The 27851-nt window shown below is 36.0% G+C and overlaps 1 protein-coding gene across 1 annotated transcript in view; it reads right to left on the reverse strand.

Moving 5' to 3' along the window:
- ZNF407 (zinc finger protein 407) overlaps positions 1–25391 on the reverse strand; it is a 46575-nt gene extending 21184 nt beyond the window's left edge. The window contains exons 1-2 of the mRNA XM_015820714.2: positions 20764–25391; positions 9121–9235 (exon numbers count right to left, since the gene is read on the reverse strand). Coding sequence (XP_015676200.2) covers positions 9121–9235; positions 20764–25342 — 4694 coding nt within the window. The 5' untranslated portion in view covers positions 25343–25391. The remainder of the gene's footprint in view (positions 1–9120; positions 9236–20763) is intronic.
- Between the last annotated feature and the right edge of the window lie 2460 nt (positions 25392–27851).

A 27851-nucleotide genomic window follows, 5' to 3' on the forward strand; every position in this document is an offset into this window, starting at 1 on the left:
CTGCTTTAGACAGTAAAATGTCTTCAGCCAGCTCAGGGCATATAATTATCCATATTTTTTCTTAATCTTGGTTATTCATAAATTCAGTTGTGAGCTGTGCTGAAATGCTGTGTTAAAGTGATGTGCTTGGGTGAATGGGAAGAGAATGATGCAGCTCCTCTGAGTAATAATGGGCTAATGCGCGGGGCTACTTCATGCTGGAAATCATCTATAAGTGAAGGCAAGAGACTTGTGCCCTGCATTACTATAGTGTAACTCTGCTGAAAGAATTGATCGGTGTTTCATTTTCTTTTCAAAACTATTCTACAGAACTTCCAATTAATATTTAAACTCCATAGTTTGTTTTCCCATAGAAAATGGAAAAAGTTGTGTTGTTTATGCATCCAGAATGAAATTACTCAAAGTACATAGAGTGAGTTAATTTGACATATACATATATTGTTGTGATTATGAATTATACAATTAGGAAGGAATAGATATGTACAAATAAGAAAGAGAAATCTGAGCAACTTGTAATACAAGTCTTTTTGTAGTTAACCACTACCTATCTTGTGGTAGTAGCCTTGTTAGCTGTGTCCTAACAGACAATGTACTGTTAACTATTAACAACTATATGGCTTTGAATATTTGCAGATTTCTCCATTTTCATTACTAATGGATAGCTTTCTTAAGCTCAGTAAAAACCAACACTTTTGTTGAAATGCAGTTTTAAAATTAAACATATTTGGGGGAAGAGAAATTTATCTTCTAAAACAGCGTTCCCCAACCTTTCCGGGTTAATGGGCTGGCATGGGGGGAGAGGTTGAAAGAGAGGATACGCCCATGTGCGGGTGTGCACAGCTTCACTTATGTGAGTGGAGGGCAGGTGTGCCCGCTGCTCCACGCAAGTGTGTCTGCGAGCGTCTGCACCTATTTGTGGCCTGGTTGCAAATAGGCCATGGCCCGGTAGTGGGCCATGGCCCACAGGTTGGGGACACCAGTTCTAAAACATAGTGAGTTATTCTTTTTTTAAAATCTGTTATTTTAGGTGTAAATCCCCATTTAATAGTTGACCAATTTAATATACTCTGGTACTATGCAAACAAGCAATTTATAAGTGAAGAAGGCTTGAAAGAGAATAATAGGTACAACTTAGCACCTTATTGAAATATTTTTGGATCTGGGTTTTTTCCATTGGGTTCATTTAGCTATATCAAGCGTGTTAATCAAACACAAATGCATCCATGTGCAACAGTGGCATGATTCTATAAGACTGGAACTACATGAAGAAAATGAGAGGGAAAGAAATTATACCACAGGTCCTAATCAAGGCACAAACTATTTGATTTCTTTACTATTTATTTATTTATTTATTTATTTATTTATTGAATTTATATCCCGCCCTTCTCCTTGCGGACTCAGGGCGGCTGACAATCAGTTAAAAATACACCAATAACTATGACCAATAACACAATTTCTTTACTATGACCAGTATCTATTACAAAGTACAGAATTACAATGGTAATCAGAATACTTTACTAAAAGGTTTGGAGGATTATGCTCTTATATACTAACATTGCTTTCATAATCAATAGTACTATCTACAGAAAGTTCAGCATAACTATTACTTTACCGGACTTAGCTAAAGGAAATATTCCCTTTATTCCAAGGGTATACAATGTTCCTGCTTCAGTCTGTTGAAAGATTTATAATTAATGTAACAAGAAAAACAGAGGAAGATGAAAAGATCTTGACTGTAATGTGATTGCAGCTTGTTTCTTTAGAGTATCTTCTCAAATTTATTGCTGTCAATTAATTCAAAAAAATTATATAACTGTTCTCTTTCTTTTTGTCTTTCAAAAAAATTATATAACTGTTTTGATAATGCAGTGGGCAGAGAAGAGAGGAAGCTTTGAAATTAAGTCATTCATGCAATTCTCTATAGCAAAACCTAAAAAGATTCTAGTTTTATTTATTACTCTTCTAATTTGTTCAATAATCCAAATATTCAGACAGATTATAAAATTGTTTAAACAGTAAAAACAACAAGAACAATAAATAGAACAATATATCATAAGTTGAACTGGAAGGATGTAAAGATAAAACTATGTATGAAATAAATTTGCTTCCTTGTTAATTACATCACGAATACTTAAAAGTTTAAGTTTCTTTCCCTTCCCATACCCAACTCCTCAAATATAAGACAAACTTGCCCTTATCACAGATCCTATGTAACCATTTTCCTGAACTTTTAGGCAATGTTCTTTATTTATTTATTGGCTTTCTTGCTTGTTAAAAGCACACAACTCTCCTAATTTCAACCCAAAGGCTCATTTTCTATTTTCTCTCTCTTGTCTACCTGAAAAGCTAAAATAAATTTATTGAAAATAATCCCTTCTTGGTTAAATGATCAATCCTTTTAAAACTTCTTATAATCTTTAGCCCTGGATTCATGTCTTTTTAACTTGCTTTCATCCTTTCTGTCTCCTACATATCACAGATGCTGCTATGAGCATATAATCAACTGTTTTGTGCCAAAAGTTATCCACTGAGACAAAAAGGCGATGAAGATTGTTTTAACCTGAGTAGAATTTCATTGAGGTTTCCTCTTCAACCCAGTTGAATTGCTTAATGCCCAGAACAGAATTCAGGGGGGGGGGAAAGCGCTGGTTGTTTCTGTAACTACTACCCATAGTCTCTCTACTCATGGCTAGTGCAAAGGGAGGAAAAGATGCCTGCCACATTGAGAACTTGCACTACGGACTGAACTGAATAGCAAAATCTAAGAAATGGGGCGTTGTCTTACCTGAACGCCTTTTCTCAGCACGGAGATGGATAATCCACCAATGGGTTTAGACTGTGTTCTTACAAGACTAATATCACCTTACAGCTGGAAAGCACTGGGAAACTACTATTTTTGTTATTATAAAATGATAAAATACCATAGTGAAGATTCAACCAAATTCTCAAATATGTAAAACTGAAGTTATGGAACTTTGTGCTACTGTGCATGACAATTCTATCTCCTGCCCCTCAAATAGTTAAACTTTTTTTTTTTGTTAAAAAAGTATCATTCCTGCCATTTTTTAAATTAAAGTACTGAGGTAGCAACCAGATCAGATTTCTTAGGTAGTGCCCTTGAGGGTCAGAGGCCAATGTTAAAACACAGTAAGCCAACTGGTACCTTTTGCTGACTTAATTTGGGCAGTGCAAATTTCAGGACTAGATGTTTAAAAATAAGCACTTAAAGATAATGCTTGTGTAGTACATTGTAACTATCTTTAGATATACCCATAAATTAGAGCTGGGCAATGATTCATTTACTATGCTGCCTGGGTCAGACACTTAAAAAAATAGTCAGGGTACCATATAGCACATCCTTCATCTAAATACTTGCCAATGAACATGTTATCTAAAGCATGTGGCATTTTCCAGCCAAGGATTCTGACTCTTTACCAGATCAATGTTTAATCTGATGGGAAAAGAGTGCAGCATAAAATAGAGCATAAATTCAGCCAAGTCCACAAAAAAAGTCTAAATTGTTACCTGCTCCATCACTGAGACGTACTATCAGGATTTCGTACAACTGAATAGATAATACATTTTTCTTGGAAAAAAAGAAGAGAAATCTCATCTTCCTGGAATAGGAATACCTAATTACAATAAATTCTATAGCAATGGCAACCGAGTAAGCTATATATTAACAATCATTTCTATTTTATTAAATACTAGTCACGTTCCTTGCAACAATTGTTTCTATGATTCAATAATGTATTCTGTTTTTCAGAACCATTCTGGTATACAGACACATAAGAAATGCCTCTAGAAGACACAGTAGTTGTTCTAGGTGGCACATATATCACAATCACACAGCTACGTGCATCTTTATAATTGCAGTTTGAAAGTGCATTGCATTGGATTATATATAGTGGAGGTATAAGAATAAATCACCAGTAGTGTCCTTAACTCAAATACAAACATATATTCAGTTAAGTATGTACTCTTCATATCTTTTCACTTCAGCAAGTCCAACAAAAGCACTGTCATAATTCAACTGAAGTAGAGGTGGATAAAAATACGCTTTTCATACAGCATTACAACTAGGAGTTGGCCTTGACTTTTCTGCTTCATTTGCCAAACTGGACACTAGTGAAGCATACTGATAGCTATTCAATAAGAAGATCTTTATGGCACTTCTGCAGTTCTGCTCATGTCTTAAACAAAAACCAATTCATGTAAGCCCGCCCTCCAAAAACTCCAAGTCCTTACACAGCATCTAACATTAGATGTGGCAGTAATAGCAACAGGTGATCAGAGAAAAGTAAAGTATATTAAAATGGTACTCTAGAGTAGAAAAATACTGGATTATATCTATTTTAAGAAAGCAAACTTTTGCTAGAAAATAGAACTCCCTGTTGTTTCCTTTGCCATCCCTAAATACATACATATCCCAGAGGTTCTGCAGTAGAGTTAATAAAATCCACAATCCATTCAACTAGAAAAACAATGTCATCAGCGAAAAAAATATTATACGGAAACACAGTCCAGTTTATTTTCCATCATTAGCAAACAAAAAGAGAAAGCAATTTACACATATTGTCTTAGCATATGTACTTCAAACATTTCTCAAAAAAGGTTAGTCAAAATATGATTTAATAATGAAATATATTATTATCAGCATGATATTTTTCTTTGTTGATTATAAGCCAAATTATCATAGGTGTCCTCCCTATACTGTGAATATTTCAGATTATTGAAGCCACAGAAAGTCTGTTTTACTTTGTTGCTTCAGCATTGTTTTATTTGGATACAGCTGTGGATATGATGTATGTAATTAATTTTTCAGTCAAAAATGTGATTCCATGCTACATTTGACTATTTAAATATAAAACAGCTTTAGTTCTCTGAGCCAACCAAAAATAGTGATTTTAATTTATTCCTGCTGCCTGCAATTACTCACAACCATGTATTTTTAAATATTTCCAGCCTATAAAAATTACTAATTTTTGCCACTTGTGTTTATCTGCCTTTAGACTTTGATTTGGATAAATTAAGCTCTCAAGTGTTCCTTGCTTTATGAAACGCTGCATGTTGTACACTTCAACACAAATAAATGACTTCTACCATTAGAGGTTTAAATAATGTAATGTATTTCATGCTCAGCCTGAAGCGGGATTCCAATGAGGTTGCTAATGCACGTAATGATTAAGTGTAACTCAAATACTAACTGTGTTGTTGAAAACATGACAGGCAATAATTTGGTCTATTATATTCTGCCATTTAATTGCCTAGTACAGACATTCTCTGACACTTTATGAAGCAATGATTTACAATTATTCAAGCTGCAAAGGTCAGAAAGTGACATTATAATCATCTACACAGAGATCCCTTCTAAAGCACAAAAAAATAGGTAATACCACACAAAAATAGTTTTAACTGAAGTTTTAACTTTCTATTTAAAGATTTTTCATAGCCTTAGAACAAACAGTTCACTTACAATACCATTAAGACATATTTAAAATCCAAAAGCACATCTCCCACTCTTCCTAATATTGTTTAAAAATGAATACTCTTTGTTCTTCAAAGACAACACTAAACATGCTTTTTCTTATTATTTTGTTGATCTACGGATCTACAGCCAAAGAACCTGAAACTAATTCTAAAAAAAATGACAAAACAAAGAGTGAGAGCAAAATACATAACACTGTCGATGCGGTGATTTCACCTCTCTTTCAGGCAAGTTCTTTTAATTTTCTGTGTAACATTGTTAAAATTCAGTAATTCCTAGGAATCATTTAAAAATAAATACTATAAAAGGCACATTCATAAATACACTGGCAAAAGTGCTACGATCAAACTTCAAAGGAAGTTTAATGTTTAAAAACACTTCTCTAGAAGATATGTGAGGTAATGCAGAAAAGGTAATATACACAAACACAAAAGAAATGGAAACCACAGGCATGTTACAAAAATGGGAAATGTATGTGCTTCAATTAATGTTCAAAATATATAACCATTCTTAATGTAAATATGTATATTCACACATTACAAGAATGTATAAGGTAAGCATCTAGGTTGATTTCAAATTATTAACATTTTTAAATGTTAATTTTTTTCTAACCTTTTCACCTACTGATTTATTTATCTCACTTTAATAAAACTCTTAGAAGTGAAGGAGAAAAAAAATCTGTCGGGTTTCTTTAGTAGCCTTATATTTCAAGCAAAAGTATGAAAAAGTAGATGCATTTTTAAGGTATGCTGCCCGTAAACTTGTTTAAAATCTGAAATCATGAGCAATTCATTGCTTTTAAAATCTCAAAACTGCAGGCTAAGCCTTTTCCCCCCCTTCCAATGCACAAGTTTTGCAAACATAACTATTTGAAAACCAATTTAAGTTTGCTAATCTTAGTGTAATCAACAACTTCATGCCCAGACTTCTGAAAATTAAATTTAAATAGGTAGCAGTTGGATACTCGCTGAAAACAGATCCCTTCTCAAACCAGGGATGCATTTTTCATTTATGAACATAATGCAAAGGAAAACAATCGCCACGCATCTGCTGACAAGGAAATGAGTAGCAGACGGTTTATTTCAAATGCTGAAAGATTAGTAGCTTCCAATCTCTATAGCAAAGTATTTCTACAGTGCAGCTGGAAAAAATTAAATTTAGATTTGAAACAATAAAAGCAACATGCAAAAGCAGTGCTGTGTTTCCTCCATCTTTGATGTTAACTACACAGTGTATACAATCTCTTGATTTTTTACCATCACTTCCCCAAAATTCTTCACCTTCCAATTCAGCTCAGCATTATATTTCAAGGCAATCAAATGATATCTTCCATTTGTAATGATTCATAATCTTGCACAGACAATTCACATGTCCAAACAGATTATGTAACCACTGGAAAAATTATTTAACCTTCTATCTAATGGAAAGCTTGTCCAATGAATCTAAATGACAGGACAGAATCTTAACTACTGAAGAAAAGAAAACACAGTATAGGACCTTCTGTTTGTGACAAAATTACCAAGTTAATGTTCCTGAAAGATCACTTCACCTCTTAAAACATGATTTTTTTAAAAAGGTAAATTTATAGCAATTAAAGCTAATGAAGGAATGAAGCATGAGCTGCTTATGTTCGGGAACTAATAGGTCCACTGAGCATTTCTAAGATTATTTAGCTATCAATGATAATGAATTGACATTGTCAGTGGTTTTACTGTACCAGCTCTAAACTGCTGCTAATATGCTACTCATTGCTAGCTTTTTTATACTGCCATTTTTAAATCTACCCACTAGCCTATTCTTATAGCAAAAATATAGCACATATTTCCTCCTTGCCATATACACTAATAGTGGCAGAGTTATTTAGTTGAAAGTGCAAACACCCTATCCTCTCGTTTTCAAAACCCCATTATATTTTATTACAGTTTTGCTAATCCACCCATTGTTAATGGACTAACATATATGGTGTATCTCAGACTAAACTGTATTATTATTTCAATTGCAACAGAAGACATATCTGAAGTAGATTTTGGAGTATCTTTCTCATTAAATATGTAAGGCTACTTTGACATGTATTTAAGTGTCAAAAAAGATGACTTCTCAAACAATAAAAAGCAGTTTCTTTTAAGATATTCACAATGTAGTCCTTCATACATGAGAGTAAGCTAATTACAAAGAGTTACAACCATAATTTAAAATGGTTTGCCAGTTCTGATCCACCATTCCCACTATCCATACACAAGCAAATCCAAGTTCCATTTTTCACTTGCCTATTAAATATCAGACAAATGGTGGCTTACTCACAGACCCTGTACGCACAGAACTACTAATCATATCACAAAATAGATAGCTACCCACCCACAGTAGTTATGAATATTATTTGTTGCCCAAGGACCAGAGGATAGTCCTCTGTTACTTTACAGTGACAACTTTCGTATCAATTTCCTCTGTGTTTGCAAGTAATTTGGTCAGCAACTGTCCAGTGCTTCTTCCCGTCAGATAATCACACCACTCTTGTCAGTTTAATGTGCTATTTTTGTGAGAAACATTTGCCTCTAGTGAAAAGCATTCCAATTTTCTTTTGAATATTGCACTCACTTTGTTCTGCTAAGAGGTTTAATTGCAAGAGCTGACACGACCAAACTCCAGCTGAAAAATATCCTTAACCACTCACTTTATCATTTTGGTGGGCATTCACTGAACCAACCCCAAACTTTACACTAACCATCAGGCCTCTCCAGCAACTTAAAATGTTTTGAAAAAAGCATTTCATGCGGCATATATATTAGCTAATTTTTTAGCATAACAACATTAAAATACACTTTTAATAAGAGCACAATACTAAAACCCACCTCTGAATGTCCTACACCACACTATATATGCCATGGCATTTGAAAACCTTTTAAACATTTCTGCTAAATTAATTAGCTTTGGATTAAAGAGTTTCAGGATCCGCCATTTTAAATGCAATATAGTTGAAGTTCAATTAAACATTATGAATGGTCCATGTGATGAAATAACCATTAGGAAAGAAAGAAAAATGGAGGCATTTTTAAAACAAGATGCCTCTGATTATGTGCCCACATCGATGTGTGGGAATAGATAAAAAAAATCTTTAGAAACTTTTCTTCTATCTCCTGTAACACATAGAAACACATAGTTCTAGAATCAAAACAATACATAAGACAAATATGGATGGCACAGGAAAACACAGACTACACTGAAGACTATATTTTTTTAAACACATACGCACATAATTTACATGTGTATCTCTCTCTCTCTCTCTCTCTCTCTCTCTCTCTCACACACACACACACACACACACACACCTTTAAAAGGAAATTTACAGTTCTCCCTGGCAATGTGAATGAACATCCTATAATTTAGTCAATTTACAGATTACAGGTTCAAATTGACCTTGTAGCCCATAAAATTGCTCATCTGCGGTACTGGATTAGAAGTAGGAAAAGAATGTCATAACTGTATTTAAGGAATTTACCATAACAATGGGAAGGAGGATATGCATGCATAATTTTAGCCTCTCTTGCTCACATTCCCTCTTTGAACGTTGAAACAATGCATAGCCTGCACTCCTTTCCTGCTAACCAAAGGAGGAACTATTTCAATTTACTCACCCACAGATATGACACTTGTATTCCCTCATCCCAAGGTGCCTCTTGACATGGTTTCTGGCATCTCCTAGTTGAGCTGTTGCAAAATGGCAAATCTTGCACTTGAATGGCTTTGATCCTGAGTAAAATTTAGCATAAAGAAAATTAGAAGCTGAATTAGAATATTATATTACCCTTGGATAAAGAAATCACCATCTGTGGGAGACAAAGCCATTAAAAAAAACCTTTAAAGGTAAGTGTAGAAACCACCACCCCATATTTAATCTAAGAATCTTTCTTAGCCCCTCAAAGAAAAATGCCTATTGCATACATTTATAACTCCAGGGATACTATTAGGATATTTCTCATTAAATATACTTGCAAGAGTTCAAATACAAAAGTTAAGCAAGAAAGGGGTTTCATTAACAGACACGGTATCAATAATTAGAAGATGAGATTCTGAAACATTAAAATGAAACAAAAGTTGTTCCGTAGAAATTGTCCATTATGGAATGGCCTGGATTTCAGATATCACCAGCTGAAGCTTGACACAGTTCATTTCAGTAGGTTCTAATTACAGTTTCTACAGAACTGTACAAATCTCATTATTATTAAGGTGGAAGACTTAAAAATACATCAAAAATGCTAAAGTAGCTTAACTAGTCTGCTATAGCAATTCCCACAAATCTGAGCCAATGTGACTACATCATTGCACTCCAAATACAACTGAAGGACATTCGCTTGGGGAGGGCTGATTTGGACTAATAAGTAGAACTATCTGAAGTTCTAATATACAGAGAGGTTTTGACAGTCAAAGTAAATTATAAAAATGGCCTTTAAAGTGTTTTAAATTATGTGAATCAGCACTTAGAGAACATCCATATGTTCATCTGATTATTTCAATTCTAATTAGAAATCAAATATGCTTTTTCTCCTGAAGACCACAGTTGTTGCTAAAATATAGTAGGTGGAGGAATATAGTAGGTGTTGAAGTCCAATGTGTCTCAAGTTTTCCTAAGATGCAAATGCCATTTTTAGACTTGGCCATGCTCCATGAGTTTTTTTTTTTAAAGTGGCACTATTGAAAGTTATCATGAAAACTTTGGCCATGCCTATAGAATATCAAAGTCTATATCGGGGTCCCCAACCCCTGGTCTGTGGACCGGCATCGGGCCGCAGCATGCCAGAAACCAGGCCACACAAACAAGTGAAGTCCCATCCACGGGATGCAGGCAGGACACAAAACCATCCTCCCTCTGATCCGCGGAAAAATCTCTCTCCACAGAACCGGTCCCTGGTGTCCAAAAGGTTGTGGGCAGCTGGATTAAATGGAATAGTTGTAACTAATAACAGGGTTGGGTGTTTTTTTAATTCTTAACACATTTAAGTAACTGTCTATTTTGTTGTGTCCTTCTTTCTGGCACAAAATAACATCTTAATATTGCTATTCTTGCAGAAGGAAGAGACACAGGAAGAATGATACATTTCTATTGCAATGACATGAAGTATATGAATATATGGTGAATAAAATATTATATCTTGATGACTGTTTTATAGTTTAAATTTATGATTATTCTGAAAACTGGAGGTATTGACATTTGGGCTATTATTTATTTCAGGAACAAATTTAACTGGCTAGAACAGACTAAAGAATTATAGATATCCATCACGACACTCACACAAACAGGCAAAAACTGTCTTGTTCTTTTGTAAAGCAATCAGTCCAAGAAAAAAAAAATTAAATAAAATTGCATATTGTAATTTAAGAGGGCTTTCCAACCAAACTGAGACAATTATGTTATCACAAAAATGCAGTCATTAAACCTGGCAGATATCAGTACTGCACTACTAAGTGGTAACACATTATTTTAAAGTATTCTTTGACCCTTTCCAACTTTTAAAAGAGCAGCAAATCTCTATATCCATAAATCCCAGAATTGAAGTTAAGTGTAAGTGCAATATGCTCACAGATACTTCATATTATGTTTGGGATATGTTTTGTGAAGAACTTCTTCCAATATAGTTAAGCATAATATGAAATATGGGATCTTTAATAAATATACATAAAAGAGTTCGGGTAAGAAAAATGTTACAGTACATCATACTTGATCAATGATCCCTTCTGTGCCCTTGAACACACAATAGCCTCAAAGAAGACTTTGTTTAAATTGAGGATCTCGGTTAAAAAAAATTTAAAGTCTTAAATTTCAATCTAATTCTCAAAAGCTGACAAAAAATGAAGCATTTAATTTTAATCTTCTCACAGAAATAAAAAGTCAACAGTACTAAGCACAGGCAGACAAGGTTGAATATTTCACAGTTCAATGACAATGAAGCCAGATCTCTTAATACTTCCATTTCTACTGTTCAAAGTAGATGTAAAATATATTTAGCACCTGAACAGTTATATCTAGTCAGCTTTATATGTTTAAATGTCAAAAGCAAGTTGAATTTGCAGTGAGCAGGAATCACACTGAATCAATCACGCCAGAACATCAAGTTTATTTAAATTGTAATGATAAAATTGAATTAACCATTAATTTGCTAGTATTTTGTATCTTCAGTGCATCCTGTAAAGAGGCCAGTGAAAATAAAACCATTTAAGTTTCTGTGCCCATATTAAATACAATATAAAGGTTTAATTTATCAGTTAGACTTAACAGGTTATATAATGCTAAAATTGTAAGCAGCATGCAGATGTTCATTTTGTTTCATAACAAAATGCTTGCAGATTTAATCCCGTTTCCTTTGCTTATTTCTCTAATTACACAAGAGTAGACCGCACTTTGGGGCTAATAGGTACAATATTGAATATTGAAGGTATATCATGCCTATTCATAAAAAGACTACCACGCAGGGCAACTTTTATGCTCACAAAATGGCCACAATGAGTTCTGTCAAGCTTCTGTACTATGGATGACTGGAAAACCTGATCTCTCAGTTCCACATTCCCAACAATATACCAGCAAATTTGACTGCAACAATTAGACAGCCATTAATAGTAAATCATTTTGCATCTAGCAGCAAACAAGAAACCTGACCTGTTCGTTAATCCTAAGGTTCAAATCCTTAACCTCCATCCCCTGCCTTTCCAAGCCAAAAGATTGAATAAATAATTCATTAAATTTATATACTGCTCAATTCAAGGAGATTCAGGATATTAAATATCCTGAAAATATTCAGATATTAAAAAGATTTAAACATTTACTGAGGTGCTGGAATTGTATAGGTAGAAAATATGGAAGGAGAGCAGCTGAGCTTGCCATGGAGCATGCCAAGGGGGATGATTATGGTGATGGGTTTTGTTTTACTGTTTCATTGTTTTTATTGTTTTACTATTGTTTCATCTATTGGTTTTATTGTTACTGCGAGCTGCCCAGAGTTGCTTAAGATGGGCAGCCATGTAAACCTTTTAAATAAATAAATAAAAACCAAAAGTGATACTCAAATCATAACAGCGGCACAAGACAAATGAATAATGATGGAAAAGAAAACAAGTCCAGAGGGGAGCAAAAAGAAAGGAGTGTCAAAGGCCTGGGTGAAGAGCCAGGCCTTTAAAGGCCTTCAAAATATCAATAGGCTGGGATCCATTTAAATTTCAGGGGAGAATCTCATTCCAGAGGGTAGGCACTGCTATAGAAAAAGCATAGTGCTGGGCTTCCTATAGATATTGTTTGATTGATGGGACCTGGAGCATGCCAACCCCACCAGATCAAACTGGACAGGCAGATACTGTGGGAAGCAGATGATCCCTCAAACAACCAAGCCCTATCCTATGTAAAAAGTGTGTGTGTGTGTGTGTGTGTTTGTGTGTGTTTGTGTGTGTAGATAAAGACAGAAGTAGAGGTAGAGATAACAGAGATAGAGATGATAGAGATAGAAATACAGAAATAGAGAGACAGAGCTATAGGCTCTCACAATATAGATTTAAATTTTATATGGATATAGATAAAACAGTAAACATCTACCACAAAATAAGCTGATGAAGTTCTTCCTATCCAATTCCTCTAAGCTTTCTAGATGCTTTCCTATCATCCTTTTTTCTGTTCAGGTATATGCATTTGACATTGGGAATGCACTCTTCGTCCAAGGTTTGCAAAGCTCCCCTCACATGATTTTAGACGATTTTAAATATAGTTGTATTATATTGGATTTCAATTCCAGGTTTTATTGGCATCCATCTCAAAAGAGGTTTGATTTATTTTTTATGGATTTACTGTTATTGTTTCATTTTTATTGTTGCACTTATAATTTTAACTTGGGTTTTAACCTCTTGAGTTAGGGGGAGTATAAAAATTGTCAAATCACTTCCACACAATGCACCAAGCTGCAGCTTTTCATTGTTTTCCTCTTGTATGCTTCTGTCATCCAGAGGTTTTAAGTAAAAGCAATGCTAGAAAATAACACTTTGCTTTGCTTTCCATTGTACGGTGGGAGCCTGGTGGGTGCCAAAGAAGACAGCAGTGGGGCAGANAGAGAGAGAGAGAGAGAGAGAGAGAGAGAGAGAGAGAGAGAGAGAGAGAGAGAGAGAGAGAGAGGGCAGTGTGGTATTGTGATGAAGGTGATGGAGTGGGAAGACCCATAGTTTCCCCTTAGTCATATAAACAGATTGGATAACTAGACTGGGAAATCAAAAAAATTCTACTTACCAACCGGGTTGGACCAGCAAGGTAGATTACAGTCTACTGTTTGCATTGAAAAGACCTTCATCTTGCAAAAGACTGATTTGGGCTGATGACAATAACACATATGCACAGTGATACTATAGATATCATACAAACTGTTTTGCCTTTTTTGTGCATGTGATTTCTTTCCTCGTTTTCACAAAGCGGTACTGTGATATTAGCCAGGGAAAAAAAATAGCAGACAGGGGGGAAAAAACTGTTCCAAGATGAAACTAGTAGCGTATTTAATCAATCATCTCAATAATGTGGAAGCCGCTTTCATCCAGCTATCCAGATATAATGAGATCTTTCTATCTATATATGGAATAGGATTATCTTTCATACATGACTACTTTCCTATCAGACAATTAAATGGAGACAAAAGCCGAACAGGGTATTGTCATCAGGATTTTCTTGGCCTATACTAGAAGTCTCTCAGCAGTGATTTACGGATATAATTCTTTGAAAAGCATGCATAAGGCAAGATCTATGAAAGAAATCCAGCAATGGCCATGTGCAAGCCTTATTTAAAGTATTTAAATTAAATAGTTATTTAAAGTAGAACCCAAGTTCAATTCTCAGTCCTCTTTATCCTGCCTGAGAAGCAACAGGTTGGGAGCCTCATCCTTGTAGCAAGGAAGGGTAGCTAGCTCCCTGTTCCTTTTATTGTAGTACTCTGGTTTCCTCTCAGGCTATTTGCTTCTGGCCTTGCCAGATCCAGTCTTCCCATTTACGGAGTCTTGGGAACGGGATCCCAAACCACAGAGCTTAAGAGAAGAAAGAGCTCCTACATAAAAGGAGAGAGGGAAATGGCTCTTCTTCTATAAAGGCTGCTCTGAACAAAAGTAAAAGGCATGTCAGTAATCATTTTCTTCACTCGGTTCTTAATTGTTTCAATTTGTGTTTATGGGTACAGTAGCAGTAAAATCTCCACTAGAACCATGCCAGACTTTTTGAATAAGCATTCATTGTGAATGCCACTTGTAGCCTGGCATCTCAAATTCATCAGTCAGATTCCTTGTAATGAAGGAATGCCCCCCCCCCTTAATTCAATCCCCACCTGCAGCATAACTACAAAGAGATCACATCGTGGGGACAATTAAGAATTTAGAAAATGTGGCTACCATGTTAAAATGGGTTATTATTCATAAGTCTTTATCACAAGAGATTTCTGGGCCCCAAATAATTTTGTTTTAAAGTTACTGAATGCCAAACATGCAACTTAAAGAGATGAATCTTCATCGCATTCATATTTCTGCTCAGAACAGCCATAATCTATTTGTGACTCCAGAGGATAAAGTAAACAAGGACACAGGGATTCATGACTGCATTTTCAGAATACGATTGTTAATTAGACATACGTGACCTGTTTGAATTGGAAGCTTAAAAGTCTTCCACCTGTAACAGTTATTTTGCTTTTCTCTACATTTTCTCATTTTCACTTGTCTAATGAGTAATGGGCTTCTTTATTACCTAGTATTATACTCGCACAAATGACTTCAAAATCTGATGCTGGTGTTTTAATCCACACTGGTGCATAACATTCTCCTTTGGTGTCTCAAAGTTAGTGACCAAAACCGATTTCTTTCTTTATAGAACTGCATTCAGCATATAGAAGATGGGAGGAAACACTGCATAAAGTATTCAGCAAATTGAAAAAAAATCTGGCATTGTGAGCTGGCAATGGGGTGGGGGAACAGAGTTTGTGCTGATTTTCCTCTTTCATTTGGAACGAGTCCCAACTGGTATTAATAGGGAGCAAGAGATCCAGTCCATGACTCTGTTTTGTGGAGTGCCACAGGGCTCAATACTCCCTCAGCTCCTCTTCCACATCTACATGAAGCCCCTGGGTGAGATCATCCATTGCCATAGGATGTGGTATCATCACTATGTAGAAACCTAGGTGCACATCTACATCCTGGGTGAAGTAAGTGGTGCTGTGGATGCCTTTTCACAGTGTTTGCAGGGTGTGGGGATCTAAATGGGGAACAACAGGCTTCAACTGAATCCTGGTAACATGGATTGTAGGTAGGAGGCTCCCCTGTATCTGGGGATTTACCAGCTTTGTTCTTAGATGGGGGTACATAATCTGGGGGTCCTCCTGGACTCACAATTCCCGCTCGAGAGGCAGGTGAGAACCATAGCTAGGAAGGTCTTTGCTCAATTTATGCGCCAGTTATACCCTTTCCTAGATCAAGAAGCTCTTTTTCAGTCACTCTTGCCCTGGTCATCTCCTGTATGGACTACTGCAACATGGTCTACATAAGGGTGCCCTTAAAGAGTACATGAAAGCTGCAATTGGTGCAGAACGCAACAACACAAGCAGTCTTGGGTGCCTCTAGGGTTGCTTCTGAGTCAAACTGGCATGGGGCCAGTTTATCTGAGGAATCATCTCATCCCAATTACATTGACTCGTCCCATCCAGTCAGGCAGGATCCCAACAACTGAAGAATTTTGAATGGTGGGAAAGAAGGAAGAGAATTTCTCTGCCATTGCCCTCCCCCCCTGGAACATTCTTACCCCTACAGGTGAGGCTGGCGTCACTCTTCTGGCCTTCTGGAAGGGTGTCAAGACTGTGTCTAAGAATGATATGCAACCTTAGGGATGATTAGTGGCTAAAAGGTTCTCCTTCCACTCTTTTCACTTTTTATTATGTTCATTTTAACCATATTTTAATTCTCTTTTTATCTGTTTTTAACTAAGTTTTATATTACTTTATGTTTTTATTATAAACCACCCACTTAGGTGAGGTGGGTGGTGTAGAAATGTGATAAATAAATAAATTAACAATTAAAAACAAAAAAATAGGAATTGGAAGAGTAAAACATTTTTCCCATTAACTATTAATAAAAATATCAGAACTACTATTTAATGTGCAGAAGCACTCTTATCAGAAAAGCCATTCATTTTAGGGTGAAGTGAGAGTAGATTAAAAACTCCTTTGCAACTCTTCCTTGTTTTGTCCAAAAATAACTTGCAAAGTGAAATAGCAGATCTCATTTATTGTCTGCCCACCATCCAAAAACGTATTTTCTGATATATTCACATCTACGGCAAAGCACAGTAAAAATACACGGTGATAAGACATACACAAGACATTAAAAACTGAGCTAACTTTTACTAAATGTTACAATCAATGATGTAACTTATGTAAGTAGGGTTGCTTTGTCATATATTGATAGTTACCTCACTTTCACATCCACATTAACTTGATTTTAAATGCAATTAATACATATAGTCAAGGAAGACTAATGGACTACATTCTGCACTTAACCTGGTGGACATTTTCAAATGGCACAAGTGACCAGTGCAAACCTATTTTGCATTGTAAACGACTAAATAAATCTTAATGGATTAAGAATGATCAGCTATCAACACACAAGGGAAATTAAGTGCTGAAATGCCTACATTGATTATTTTAAATTATTAGCCTTACTCTGTTCTTGAATTTGTATGCTTTTAGTGAGCTTTAACACATTTACAAGACTTATTGACTATAATTACAAGAGAATTCAAGTAATGGACACATCAATTATAAGCAACATGTCCTGACCAGACAGTTGCATAAAGAATTCTAAAGAGACCTCCATTAGCATCTTCCCTGTAGTTTTATTCCATTTTATCTGCCTTAAGAGGGCATATTAAGGGCTCATAAAAACACGTGAACAAGTTGGTGCTTCCTAAAAACCCAACAGTTGCAGAATCAAACCGTTTCCTGAAACTGGTTCCTATGCACAAAGCTAGCAATAGCAGACTTTTAAAACAGCCAGAATTCCAAAATAAGAGTTTGTAAGAATACTTTAGTTTGAGTAAAGATTCTTGATGACAATATTCCTCACCTGAATCTTAAGCATATTGCCTAACCACTGCTTCGTCTTCTTGGAGAAAAAGGAACCATTTCAGGATAGCACCAAGAATATTAATATTTTTTGCAACATCCTGAATCTCTTTTATCTTTCCATTTTCTTTCTAGAAACTGTACCAAGTTTCAACTACTGCATGAAGTTAAACCAGAGCCTCTATAATAACCCATTATTTAAAAGTACAGTAAAATAAACCTTACAGTTTTAATGAAAATATGTTCATTGAAATGTGAATTTATTATTCAAATCCACTCATAAATTTAACCAGAGAGACACCACTTGTCTAAGCAGAGCTCAGTGATTTAGAAAAGCTGTCTATTTAAAATAAAGAATGTATGGCAGGTTTATAGAAACACAGCAGTGAATTTTTACATAAATTTAGAACTGCAGCTTATGCATTTTCGGCAAAAGTGTTGTTTTAAATTTTTCCACTTAATATAAAACATAAAAAGAGAATGGAAAATGTGGAACCGCATAGGGTCTAAATTATCTGGTCCAAATATCACAGGTACTGCATTACCATTAAAAATGCTTTCTAAAATGATGGCCAACTCCAAATATCATGATAATCATATGCACTTGTATCCCAAAATCAGCATACTTCACAAGTAAAAAAAAAAATACACCAAACACCCATCATTCAACTACTAAATGCAATTAGTGGATTCTGTATCCAAGAGGCAGGAAACCTACCTAAGATAGTACGTTAAGATCATCATTCAGTATTCTACCAGTCTGGCAACTGCTTGATATCTTGGGAAGTTATTTTAGCTCAGTTAAAAAGTAAATAAAAAGCTGCACTGTAATCCTCTCTATGCAAAATGAAACTACCAATTAGGGGTGTCCATGTTTCCAAAACTATTCAAAAGTGCTTTAACTCCTGAACAAGTAAAGCAGGTCTTCTTTTTCAGGGTTCTCCACCTGAGTTCAAGGAATTCAAAAGGACTCCACTCAGTCAGGCTGTAGTTAGAACAAACTAGGGTCAAAAAATATCTCAAAAATGGGTGAATATGTATCTCTAACATATCCCTAGGAAGCAAATAAATAAATGAACAGAAAAGATGCCTGAACTGGTCTGGAGAAATTTTCAAAGGCAGATCCCAACTTGTAGAATCCTATGCACACCCATTTTTCTCAAGCATACTAGTACTGCATAGGGACTCAAATATAGGTAGTTCTCAACTTACCACAACTGAGCCCAGAATTTTTGTTGCTGAGAGATTTGTTAAGTACGTTTTGCCCCATTTTATGACATATCTTGCCATTGATGTTGAGTGAATCACTGCAGTTAATAACACAGTTGCTAAGGGAATCTGGCTTCCCCATTGACTTTGCTTGTTAGATGGTTAGAAAAGGTGATCATATTGCCCTGGGACATTGCAGCTGTCATAAATATGAATCAGTTGCCAAGCATTTGAATTTTGATCACGTGACCATGGGGATACCGGATTGGTTGTAAGTGTGAAAAATGGTCATAAGTCACTTTCTCCAGTACTGTTGTAACTTTGAGCGATCACTAAATGAATTGTTGTAAGTTGAGGGCTACCTGTAACACATAATGACATGGATTCACTTTAGGAAGGAAGGAAGGAAGGAAGGAAGGAAGGAAGGGAAAGAGAGAGAGAGAGAGAGAGAGAGAGAGAGAGAGAGAGAGAGAAAGAAAGAAAGAAAGAAAGAAAGAAAGAAAGAAAGAAAGAAAGAAAGAAAGAAAGAAAGAAAGAAAGAAAGAAAGAAAGCAAGCTTCCTAGCGATGAGAGAGGGTGACTAGTCCAAGTCATCTAGTTGGCTTTGTGTCTAAGGTGGGACTATAATTCATGGTCTCCCAGTTTCTAGCTTGGTACCTTCTACATTGAATTAGCTCTCTTGGTGTGAGTCCACTGAGCTGATCATTGCCAGATATAGTGGCTCAGAAATGAACCATCCCCAAGTTTGTTGGATATCAATACCTACATATCTCAGTTACCCATCTCTGTTTCATTTTATTTGTGCTCTCTTTAAACTCCAGCCCTCCCTTTAGCTGAATATCTTTATCCATCAAATAAATAATCTCAGATTGGAATTTATACAAACTCAATTAGTGGAAGACTAGATAGAGCCATACCAATATGGTATCAACAGAAGCAGCAGTAAAGCTAAAATGTGTTGGTATATGTGTTCATAGGTAAAGGAAACATTTAGTATATCTGCTTGGGTAGATATAATTATGCAACTCTTCTGTTCATACACGGACTTTGCTGAATGTCTCATTTCATCAATATCTCTTGCCTGGTGGCTTGCTCCTCACTTAAAAACATACTATAAAACCCCTTGGCACCTACCGTATTTTCCGGCGTATAAGACGACTTTCTAAACCCTGAAAATCTTCTCAAAAGTTGGGGGTCGTCTTATACGCCCAATCGTCTTATACGCCGGAAAATACGGGTATTCTATTTTATTCCTTTACACATGTGGTTTGGCATATTACTCATCAAGTTTTCTCTCCCCCCCCCCATCTCTCTCGCTCAAACTCTATATTTTAACTGGAAAAGTCGGGGGTCGTCTTATACGCCCAGTCGTCTTATACGCCAGAAAATACGGTAATCTTTGATAGAAAAGGAAGAAGATAAGTCAAAAAAGGGGAAGTAAAAAGGGAAATGAAACTCCAGATCAATGCCACATATACATACATACATGAATGAAAAATTTGCCAAGCAATTCCACTTTGTACAAGCAGAAGAGATTCATTATTGCAAAAGAAAATATCTTATGAAGCCACAAATTATTCACTGAAACAGTTACAATGAAATTGGTGAATTATAGGTTTGTCTGGGGATATAATCTTTAAAATGTATATTAACAAAAGAGATGCTATTGAAAACTTTTAAGAAAATTAATCTTCCTGTTCTTTGGCTTCTACAAAATACTCCTAGAAGCTAATGTCTCAATCTTTAAGCACTGAACATGGAAATCATATATTGTCGGAATACAGTATTAGAAGGACTGATTTACAAGTTTCAAAAGGAGAAGAGGGAGAAGGAAGGAAGGAAGGAAGGAAGGAAGGAAGGAAGGAAGGAAGGAAGGAAGGAAGGAAGGAAGGAAGGAAGGAATTTTAATTCAATTTCCATCACAAAACATTAACTGAACAACTCATCAATACGTACCTGTATGAGTACGGATATGAGCAAGGAAAGCCATTGAATTACTACTTCTGCATATCTTCCCACAATATTTGCAAATATTGCCTTTATTTTCTTCTCGCTCTCGGACAATTTGTTCAGTATCTTCAACAATATACTTATTGACTTCCCGGAGCAGTTCTTCATGTTGTTCTTTTATGTGAAGGAATAAATTTTGTTCAGAATCAAAAGGTTCTGTGCATTTCACACATTTAAAGGTGGCACCCCCTTCCGGCAACTCTTCCACACTTGCTTGTTCATTTCTCATATGGCCAGCACTAGCCAGATGCTGATGAAGGCTGCTCTCAGTGTAGAACGATTTTCCACATAGTAAGCAATGGAAATGCTTCTCCTTTGATGGATGCTTCATGGCTATGTGAACATTTAGTCCACTTAAACCATCTGCTAAAAAACCACAGTCATCACAACAAATTCGTGGAGATTCTTTCATAGGATGGCTTTCTACCTTCTTCTTTTTTCCATCATTCCGTGGGCAATCCACTTTTATAGCCCTATCCCAACTTTTTTGCTTATTCAGATTCTGGCCATCAACTGGGTGATCAACTTGTTCACAATTGTCTTCATGGTTTATTTTCACTATTGAAGAATCAAACTGACCACAGTTTTGCATCCCTGTTCCATCTACTATTTTGCCATCAACACTGTTTAAAGTATCCAAAGCTATATCATTTTTGTCCATGACTTCAGCTACTGAACTATCTGAACCCCAAATATTATTCAAAGATACTCCTGTTTCTTGCTGGGCATCTATCAAGGTACCCTCTTCTTCCACTGTAGGACATTGCTTAGTGTTTATCTGTTGCTGTAAAATTTGGGTGTTTTTAAAACTTTCAGTACTTTCACTGATGTTTTCCTGCCCCAGTACACTACCAGTGTCTGAAACCATAGACAAATGGGTTTCATCTGTTTTCACTTCTTCAGTAGCTACTTCTGAACTTTCATATCTTTTTTCAGAATCTTCCTCCAGTTTGTTTTCATTTTTCATTAAATCTGAATTTGGAGAATTTTCATCGAAAGCCATGTTTCCATTTCCAGGAACTGTTGCCAAATGAATGTTTGATTTTGCTATTTCTTGATTTTGATGCAGAACACAATCAATTGTTTCCTTAAGTTCAACCATCTCATTGAGTTTAAGACCTTCATTTTGATCATTTTCTTCACCACTTGTATTTTTTCTGCCTTGATCAGTTCCATCTTCAGTTTCACCATCTAGAGGCTCAAGAATGCAATCTTTAGAAACCTTTGAAGCAACACTGTCTTCTAATGCCAGATAGGTAGGTGACTTATTCACTTCATGCATGACCTGGTTGTCTGGGTTTTCCTCTTCAATGTTACTTTTGGACTTTGTTTCATCTAATGAAATCTGAAGATCTTCTGTACTTTGCTGCTCTTCTTCAGAAACAATAGCAGTTTCTTTGGCAATACTTGCTACATCTGTCTCCTCTCCAGAGGAAGCACCTATATATGTTTGTCTTTTAATTTTATGCTTTTCTGTTGCTGCATGCCTAATCATCTCTCGGCAAGTAACTGCATAATAGTCACAGGCCATGCAGTAGTATTCAAATTCTTTAGTGTGCTTGCGTTTTATATGTACTTCCAAGGAAGAAAAAGAATGTGCAATGAAGTTACAATGCGCACACTTATTATCATTTGCAGTTGCTAGCCTTGTTTGAACCAGCACATTTTTATCTTGGCTAATGTTACTCGATTCCCCAATTTTATGTTGTGTTTCAGAAAAGTTTCTATCTCTATCTCTTTTGGGAAGGTGAATTATATTTTTGACATTTAATTGGATGGTATTGTCCTGTTCATCTCCCTTGCTTTCCAAAATAGCTTGATCTGTCTCTGAAGCCTGATCGTTAGAAACTATGAATTCTTTTGAAAGACTTCCTGGATCATCTGTTTTCTTTGTGTTGGCTTCAATGTTATCATTTTCTGGGCAAACAATAAACTCAACGTTTTTCTCCCCATTGGCTTCCAAGCGGCCTTTATGCTTCTTTGTAGCACAATGACGTTCCATATCACCTTTAGTTACAGTATAGTAATTACATACTTTGCATAAATAGCTGTACTGGTGGCTATGCTTTCGGCGAATGTGGACAGTCAAGTTTGTTACACTAGACGCCAATAGGCCACAGTGAGGACATGTCCGAGAAATTGTCCCTTTAGGTCTACCTTTCTTTTGCAGGCCCCCAAAAAGCAACTCACTATCTTTAATTGTTTCATTTGATGGGTACAACTCTTTATTTATTGATACCTTCTGCAGAGAAGAGAAAGGTGCACGTATGCTCTCATTCTCTAATGCTGTCTTTAAACTTCCAGAAATAGGGGCTTCAGTTCCTTTTTTACCATCTGTCCCACCTACACATATCTTTTCAATACATTCCTCAAATCGTAAGCCAATGTTATTTTTTCTGGCATTTTCAAGGTGTTTACTTCGCTTTATGTGTTTTTCCATGCCTTCTTTGCTTAATGAATAAAGGTTACACGCTTTACAAAGGAAATGGTATTCCTGAGCATGGCGAAGTTTTATGTGCCTTGTAAGCACAGAAGAAGACCTTGTTTTATAAAAACATTTTTTACACTGAAATTGACTTCTGCTCAGAACAGACTCCTTGAGCTCACTACCAGGATGTAATATTGAGAGCTTGAGGTCTGCCTGTTGTGCTTTCAATTCTACAACCTTTGGAAGTTCACCTGAAGGACAAGATGTTGAATGCACAGCCAGATCACTCTGAAGCGACTGAATGGTATTTCCTTGAGACAATAAATCACTATGATGCTCAGTTGCATTATGAGCTGCTACTTCTTCGTTGGTTTGAAAATACTTGCAGCAAGCAGAACAAGAGAAAGCCATGCTATGCTCATCAGACATGTGTTTCTCAAGGCTTATGTCATTTGGGGCAAGAAATGAACATTTAGGGCAATTTTTCTTGCAACCGTCTATAATATTATTCTTTTGACAACGTTCCAGGTTCTTGCTGTCAGAGGAATATCCATATATTTGACAATGGACTTTAAATTCACCATGAATTTTATCAGCATCCAATTTCAGGTCTTCTTTATTTGACGAGGTACATCCACCATGATTACAAGGATCTAGTGCTCTCTGCTCATCAAGTTCCTTTTCTGATGCAGTCTTATGTTCCAGTATATTTTTTTCATTCTGATGTAATGCTTCTGTTTTGGGGATATCTGCATAGAAATCCTTGCCATCACCTTCACTTTGTAAAACTTTGGCCTGTGATAAATCACTCCGATGCAACTCTCCCTGAACACTATGCTTCACTCTAAAATCAAGCTTGCTTTTTTTACCAACACCTAAAAGATTGTATCTTCTTTTAATCTGTTGATTTATTCTGAAAAAAGTGCTTTGCCTGAAAGTCATTCCTTGTGATAGGATTCTTCTTTTTTTGTAGAAACTACCTAATACACCAGTGGCGTTTAAGTTGCTAGCTGTGACTTGAGTACTTTTAGCAGGGTTAGGGTTAGGGTTTGGATTGCATTCTGAAGACTCTGATACATCTGATTTTTCAAAGAGGACTTCACCATTTCCATCCACTTTCCACAATAAGGCCTCTTCCTTAGTAATACATTCTGTTGGTTCAGTAGATGGTATCATTTCAACTAAACGTTGACAGTTTTCTTTCAAGTTCTCTATCTTATTGCTTGAAATTCTTAAATGATCTGAAAGCTCATCTGTTATTTTTTGTTTATTAGATGCCAATTTCGTTCTGACATTCTTTTCTTTGATTGAAAACCGCTGTTTTTTACAAAAGGATTTTTTTGTTAACATCTTTACAAATCCACCACGGGCAGCCAGATTTTGTCGCCGGAGGTGTGTCTTGCCAAGAAAATGAGCTTGTAGGAGAGCTTCCTTAAAAGTCTGATAACCACAGAGATCACAAAAATATGTAAGTTGGCCAGAAGTCTGCTTGATGTGCGCTCGCAAAGATGAAGTATGCTCTGATTTAGAAGTACAATACGAACTCCCTTTTTCTTTCAATTGCTTAAGGTGATGTTCCTGAATATGGTTTTCTAAATCAAGAGCGGAGGAAAAAATCTCCTTACAGGTTTTGCATTTTGAAACATTCTTAATACTACTCATTGTGTAATTAATGCCAGTTGAATTATCTAAGACAGATGATCTGCATTCTGGAAGTAATAGTTCATTCTCTTGAGAACGTTCATTTTCCATAGGTGTTATCTGTACAGTATTATCTTCGGGCACAAACTCTTGTTGAATGCATGAAGAATTTGATGAAGATGAACATCTACTCAGAGAGGTGTTTACAGCCACTTTTCCTACTGGTTTATTTGTCCCATCAACAGAATATTCATATGTTATAGCATCAGAGGGATTTTCTTCATTCTCTTCTGCAGGTTTTGAACCAACCAGCTTTAATCTTTTTGAGACAGGTTCATTTTCAGTTATAGTTGTTTCATTAAGTTCCTGATCAGTTATTTGGGATAGTGGCCGTTTGGCCAAGCCATTTTCTTCTGGGTTTTTCAATGGATTTTTCTGTTCTTTCATCAAAAGCATTTTTGAGTTAGAAAAAGATTCATTGGGAGTTTTTCCTACTAAAATATTTTTAGCGCTGTCTTGTGGTAACTCATTTTCTATTTTTTCATCACATTCATAACTCTGTTTTTTTTCAACATTCATCCTTAAGGAAGATAATGTAGAGTACAATTCCAATAAAATGAATTAGTACATCTGTTCTTGGAATATCTAAAAAGAGAAAAAAAACAGAAAGTATAAATTAGCTTCTGTGTACATAAAAACAAACATGTTTTATTACAATCCAATTCATAACTTGCCGAATAAATGCTATTACTTTTCAAATGTTTCAAGGACATATTCCGCTATAGATTTTGGTAAATATTTTCTTACATGGAACAGTATGTTTTGACATCTAAATAAAAAATAGGATATTTTTTTTGCACAATAGACATTGGTAAAAAATAATTTTTAGTGACTCTGAAAACAAAATTTTGTAACAACTTACAACAATGCAAATAGACATTACTTAATTCCAGCACTTCTAAATAGAATTATATACTTTAAGTCAGAGGTCCCCAACCCCCAGTCCGTGGACCAGCACCGGTCCGCAGCATGTCAGAAACCGAGCCGTGCAAACAAGCGAAACCCCATCTATGGGATGCAGGCAGCACAGGAAATCACGCCCCCTCCGGTCCGTGGAAAAAACTCTCCCCACAGAAACAGTTTCTAGTGCCTAAAAGGTTGGGAGCCTCTGCTTTAAATGGAACCAATCCACAGAAGCCATATCAAGGTTGCAATATAAATAATGTCCATTTTGGGAATTCAAATTTAAAAGGTGTGACCTTTGTGTTTGATTGTTGACATAATGTTCTAAGAAAGCATTGCATTTATTTAAAGGGCAACTAGAAAATAGAGAAAAAATATTATTTCCCCAATTAAGTTTTATAACTAAACAACTGACTTCAAACTGAATGTTATGTTAAGAAGGCATGATTTACTCAAAATAATGAAATATAGCTAAACAAGCCAGCACCAAAATCTAACGATGGCATCCATTCAAATAAAAATAATTTTCCTCCCAAGTTAAGCTTGGCTCTGGGATTCTGGGACTCGTGAATATGTCCATTTTGTTGCTGCTGCTGCTATTGTTTTCTTGGCAACAACACAGAAGTGATTTGTCTGAGCCTTCTTCTGAATTGTTTATTGTACAACCTATATAATTCTAAGTAGTTTGGATGCTGTTTTATTGCAAGCAGCAATATCAAAAATAGACTTGTTCAGACTGCCCCCACTATACTAGGCCTGTGCAAATCATCTGTCAAGGTGCCTCTAGAGGCCACTGACGCATTCAAGGAACTACAACTGTGTCAGAGCTTCAAGAACAAGATCCAGATAGATGTTTCACTGATGAGTAAAGGAAGATATTAGATTATTTCTGTAATAATAGAATCTTTCAGCTTGAAGGGACCTCAGAGGTCTTCTATTCCAACCCCCTGCCCAAGGCAGGAGTCCTTATACCATCCTGTACAAATGAATGTCCAATTTTTTTCTTAGAAACCTCCAGCACTCACAACTCAGGGAGACAAGTTATTCCATTAGTTAATTGGTCTCAGTCAGGAAATATCTCTTTAATTCCAGGTAGGATCTCTCTTTAATGAGTTTCCACCTGTTCCTTCTTATCTTGCCCTCGGGGGCTTTAGAGAATAAGTCAACCACCCCATCTCTAACCCTCAAATCCTGGAAGACAGCTATCATGTCACCCCTAATCTTTCTCTTTGTTAGGCTAGACATGTTCATCCTGTGGTTTATCACCAGACCTCTCATCATCTTTGTTCTCTGCACTCTTTCTAGGATATCAGTATCTTTTTTGTATCATGGTGACCAAAACTGGACACAGTATTCCAAGTGTGGCCTCAGTAGTACAGTATAAAGCGGTACTATCACTGTTGTAATCTTGATACTATCCCTTCATTGATGCACTCCATTTTTTTGGCAGCTGGAGCACTCTGCTGACTCATACTTAAGTGGTGGTCCACTAGTACACTTAGATCCCTCTCACAGGCACTACTGTTGAGTCAGGTATTGCCTATTCTGTACCTGTGCATTTGTTTTTTCCTGCCTAAATGCAGGACCTTACTTTTCTCACCACTGCACTGCATCTTATTAGACAGGACTCAATGCTCAAGTCTGTCAAGATTCTTCTGAATCTTGAGTCTGTGGTCCAAAGTACCAGCGATTCCCCCTAGCTTGGTCTCATCTGCAAATTTGATGGCTTCCCTTCTAGCCCCTCATCTAGATCATTTATGAAAATGTTGAAGAGCATCATGCCCAAGACAGAACCTTGAGGTACCCCACTGCATGCTTCTCTCCATGTAGATATAGTTCCATTGAAGACTATATGCTGTGCAGTTGGTTAGTCAGTCACAAATCCATCTGGCAGTGGTACTGTCTATCCCTTCTTGTTCTAGCTTTCTAAGAAGTAGCCTTTATCAAATGCCTTACTGAAGCTCAATTATACTATGTCCACAAATTTAGTAACTTTATAATA

Source organism: Protobothrops mucrosquamatus, unplaced genomic scaffold (genome assembly GCF_001527695.2).
Source record: "Protobothrops mucrosquamatus isolate PMUCROS unplaced genomic scaffold, P.Mucros_1.0 scaffold1166, whole genome shotgun sequence".
Lineage (NCBI taxonomy): Eukaryota > Metazoa > Chordata > Lepidosauria > Squamata > Viperidae > Protobothrops > Protobothrops mucrosquamatus.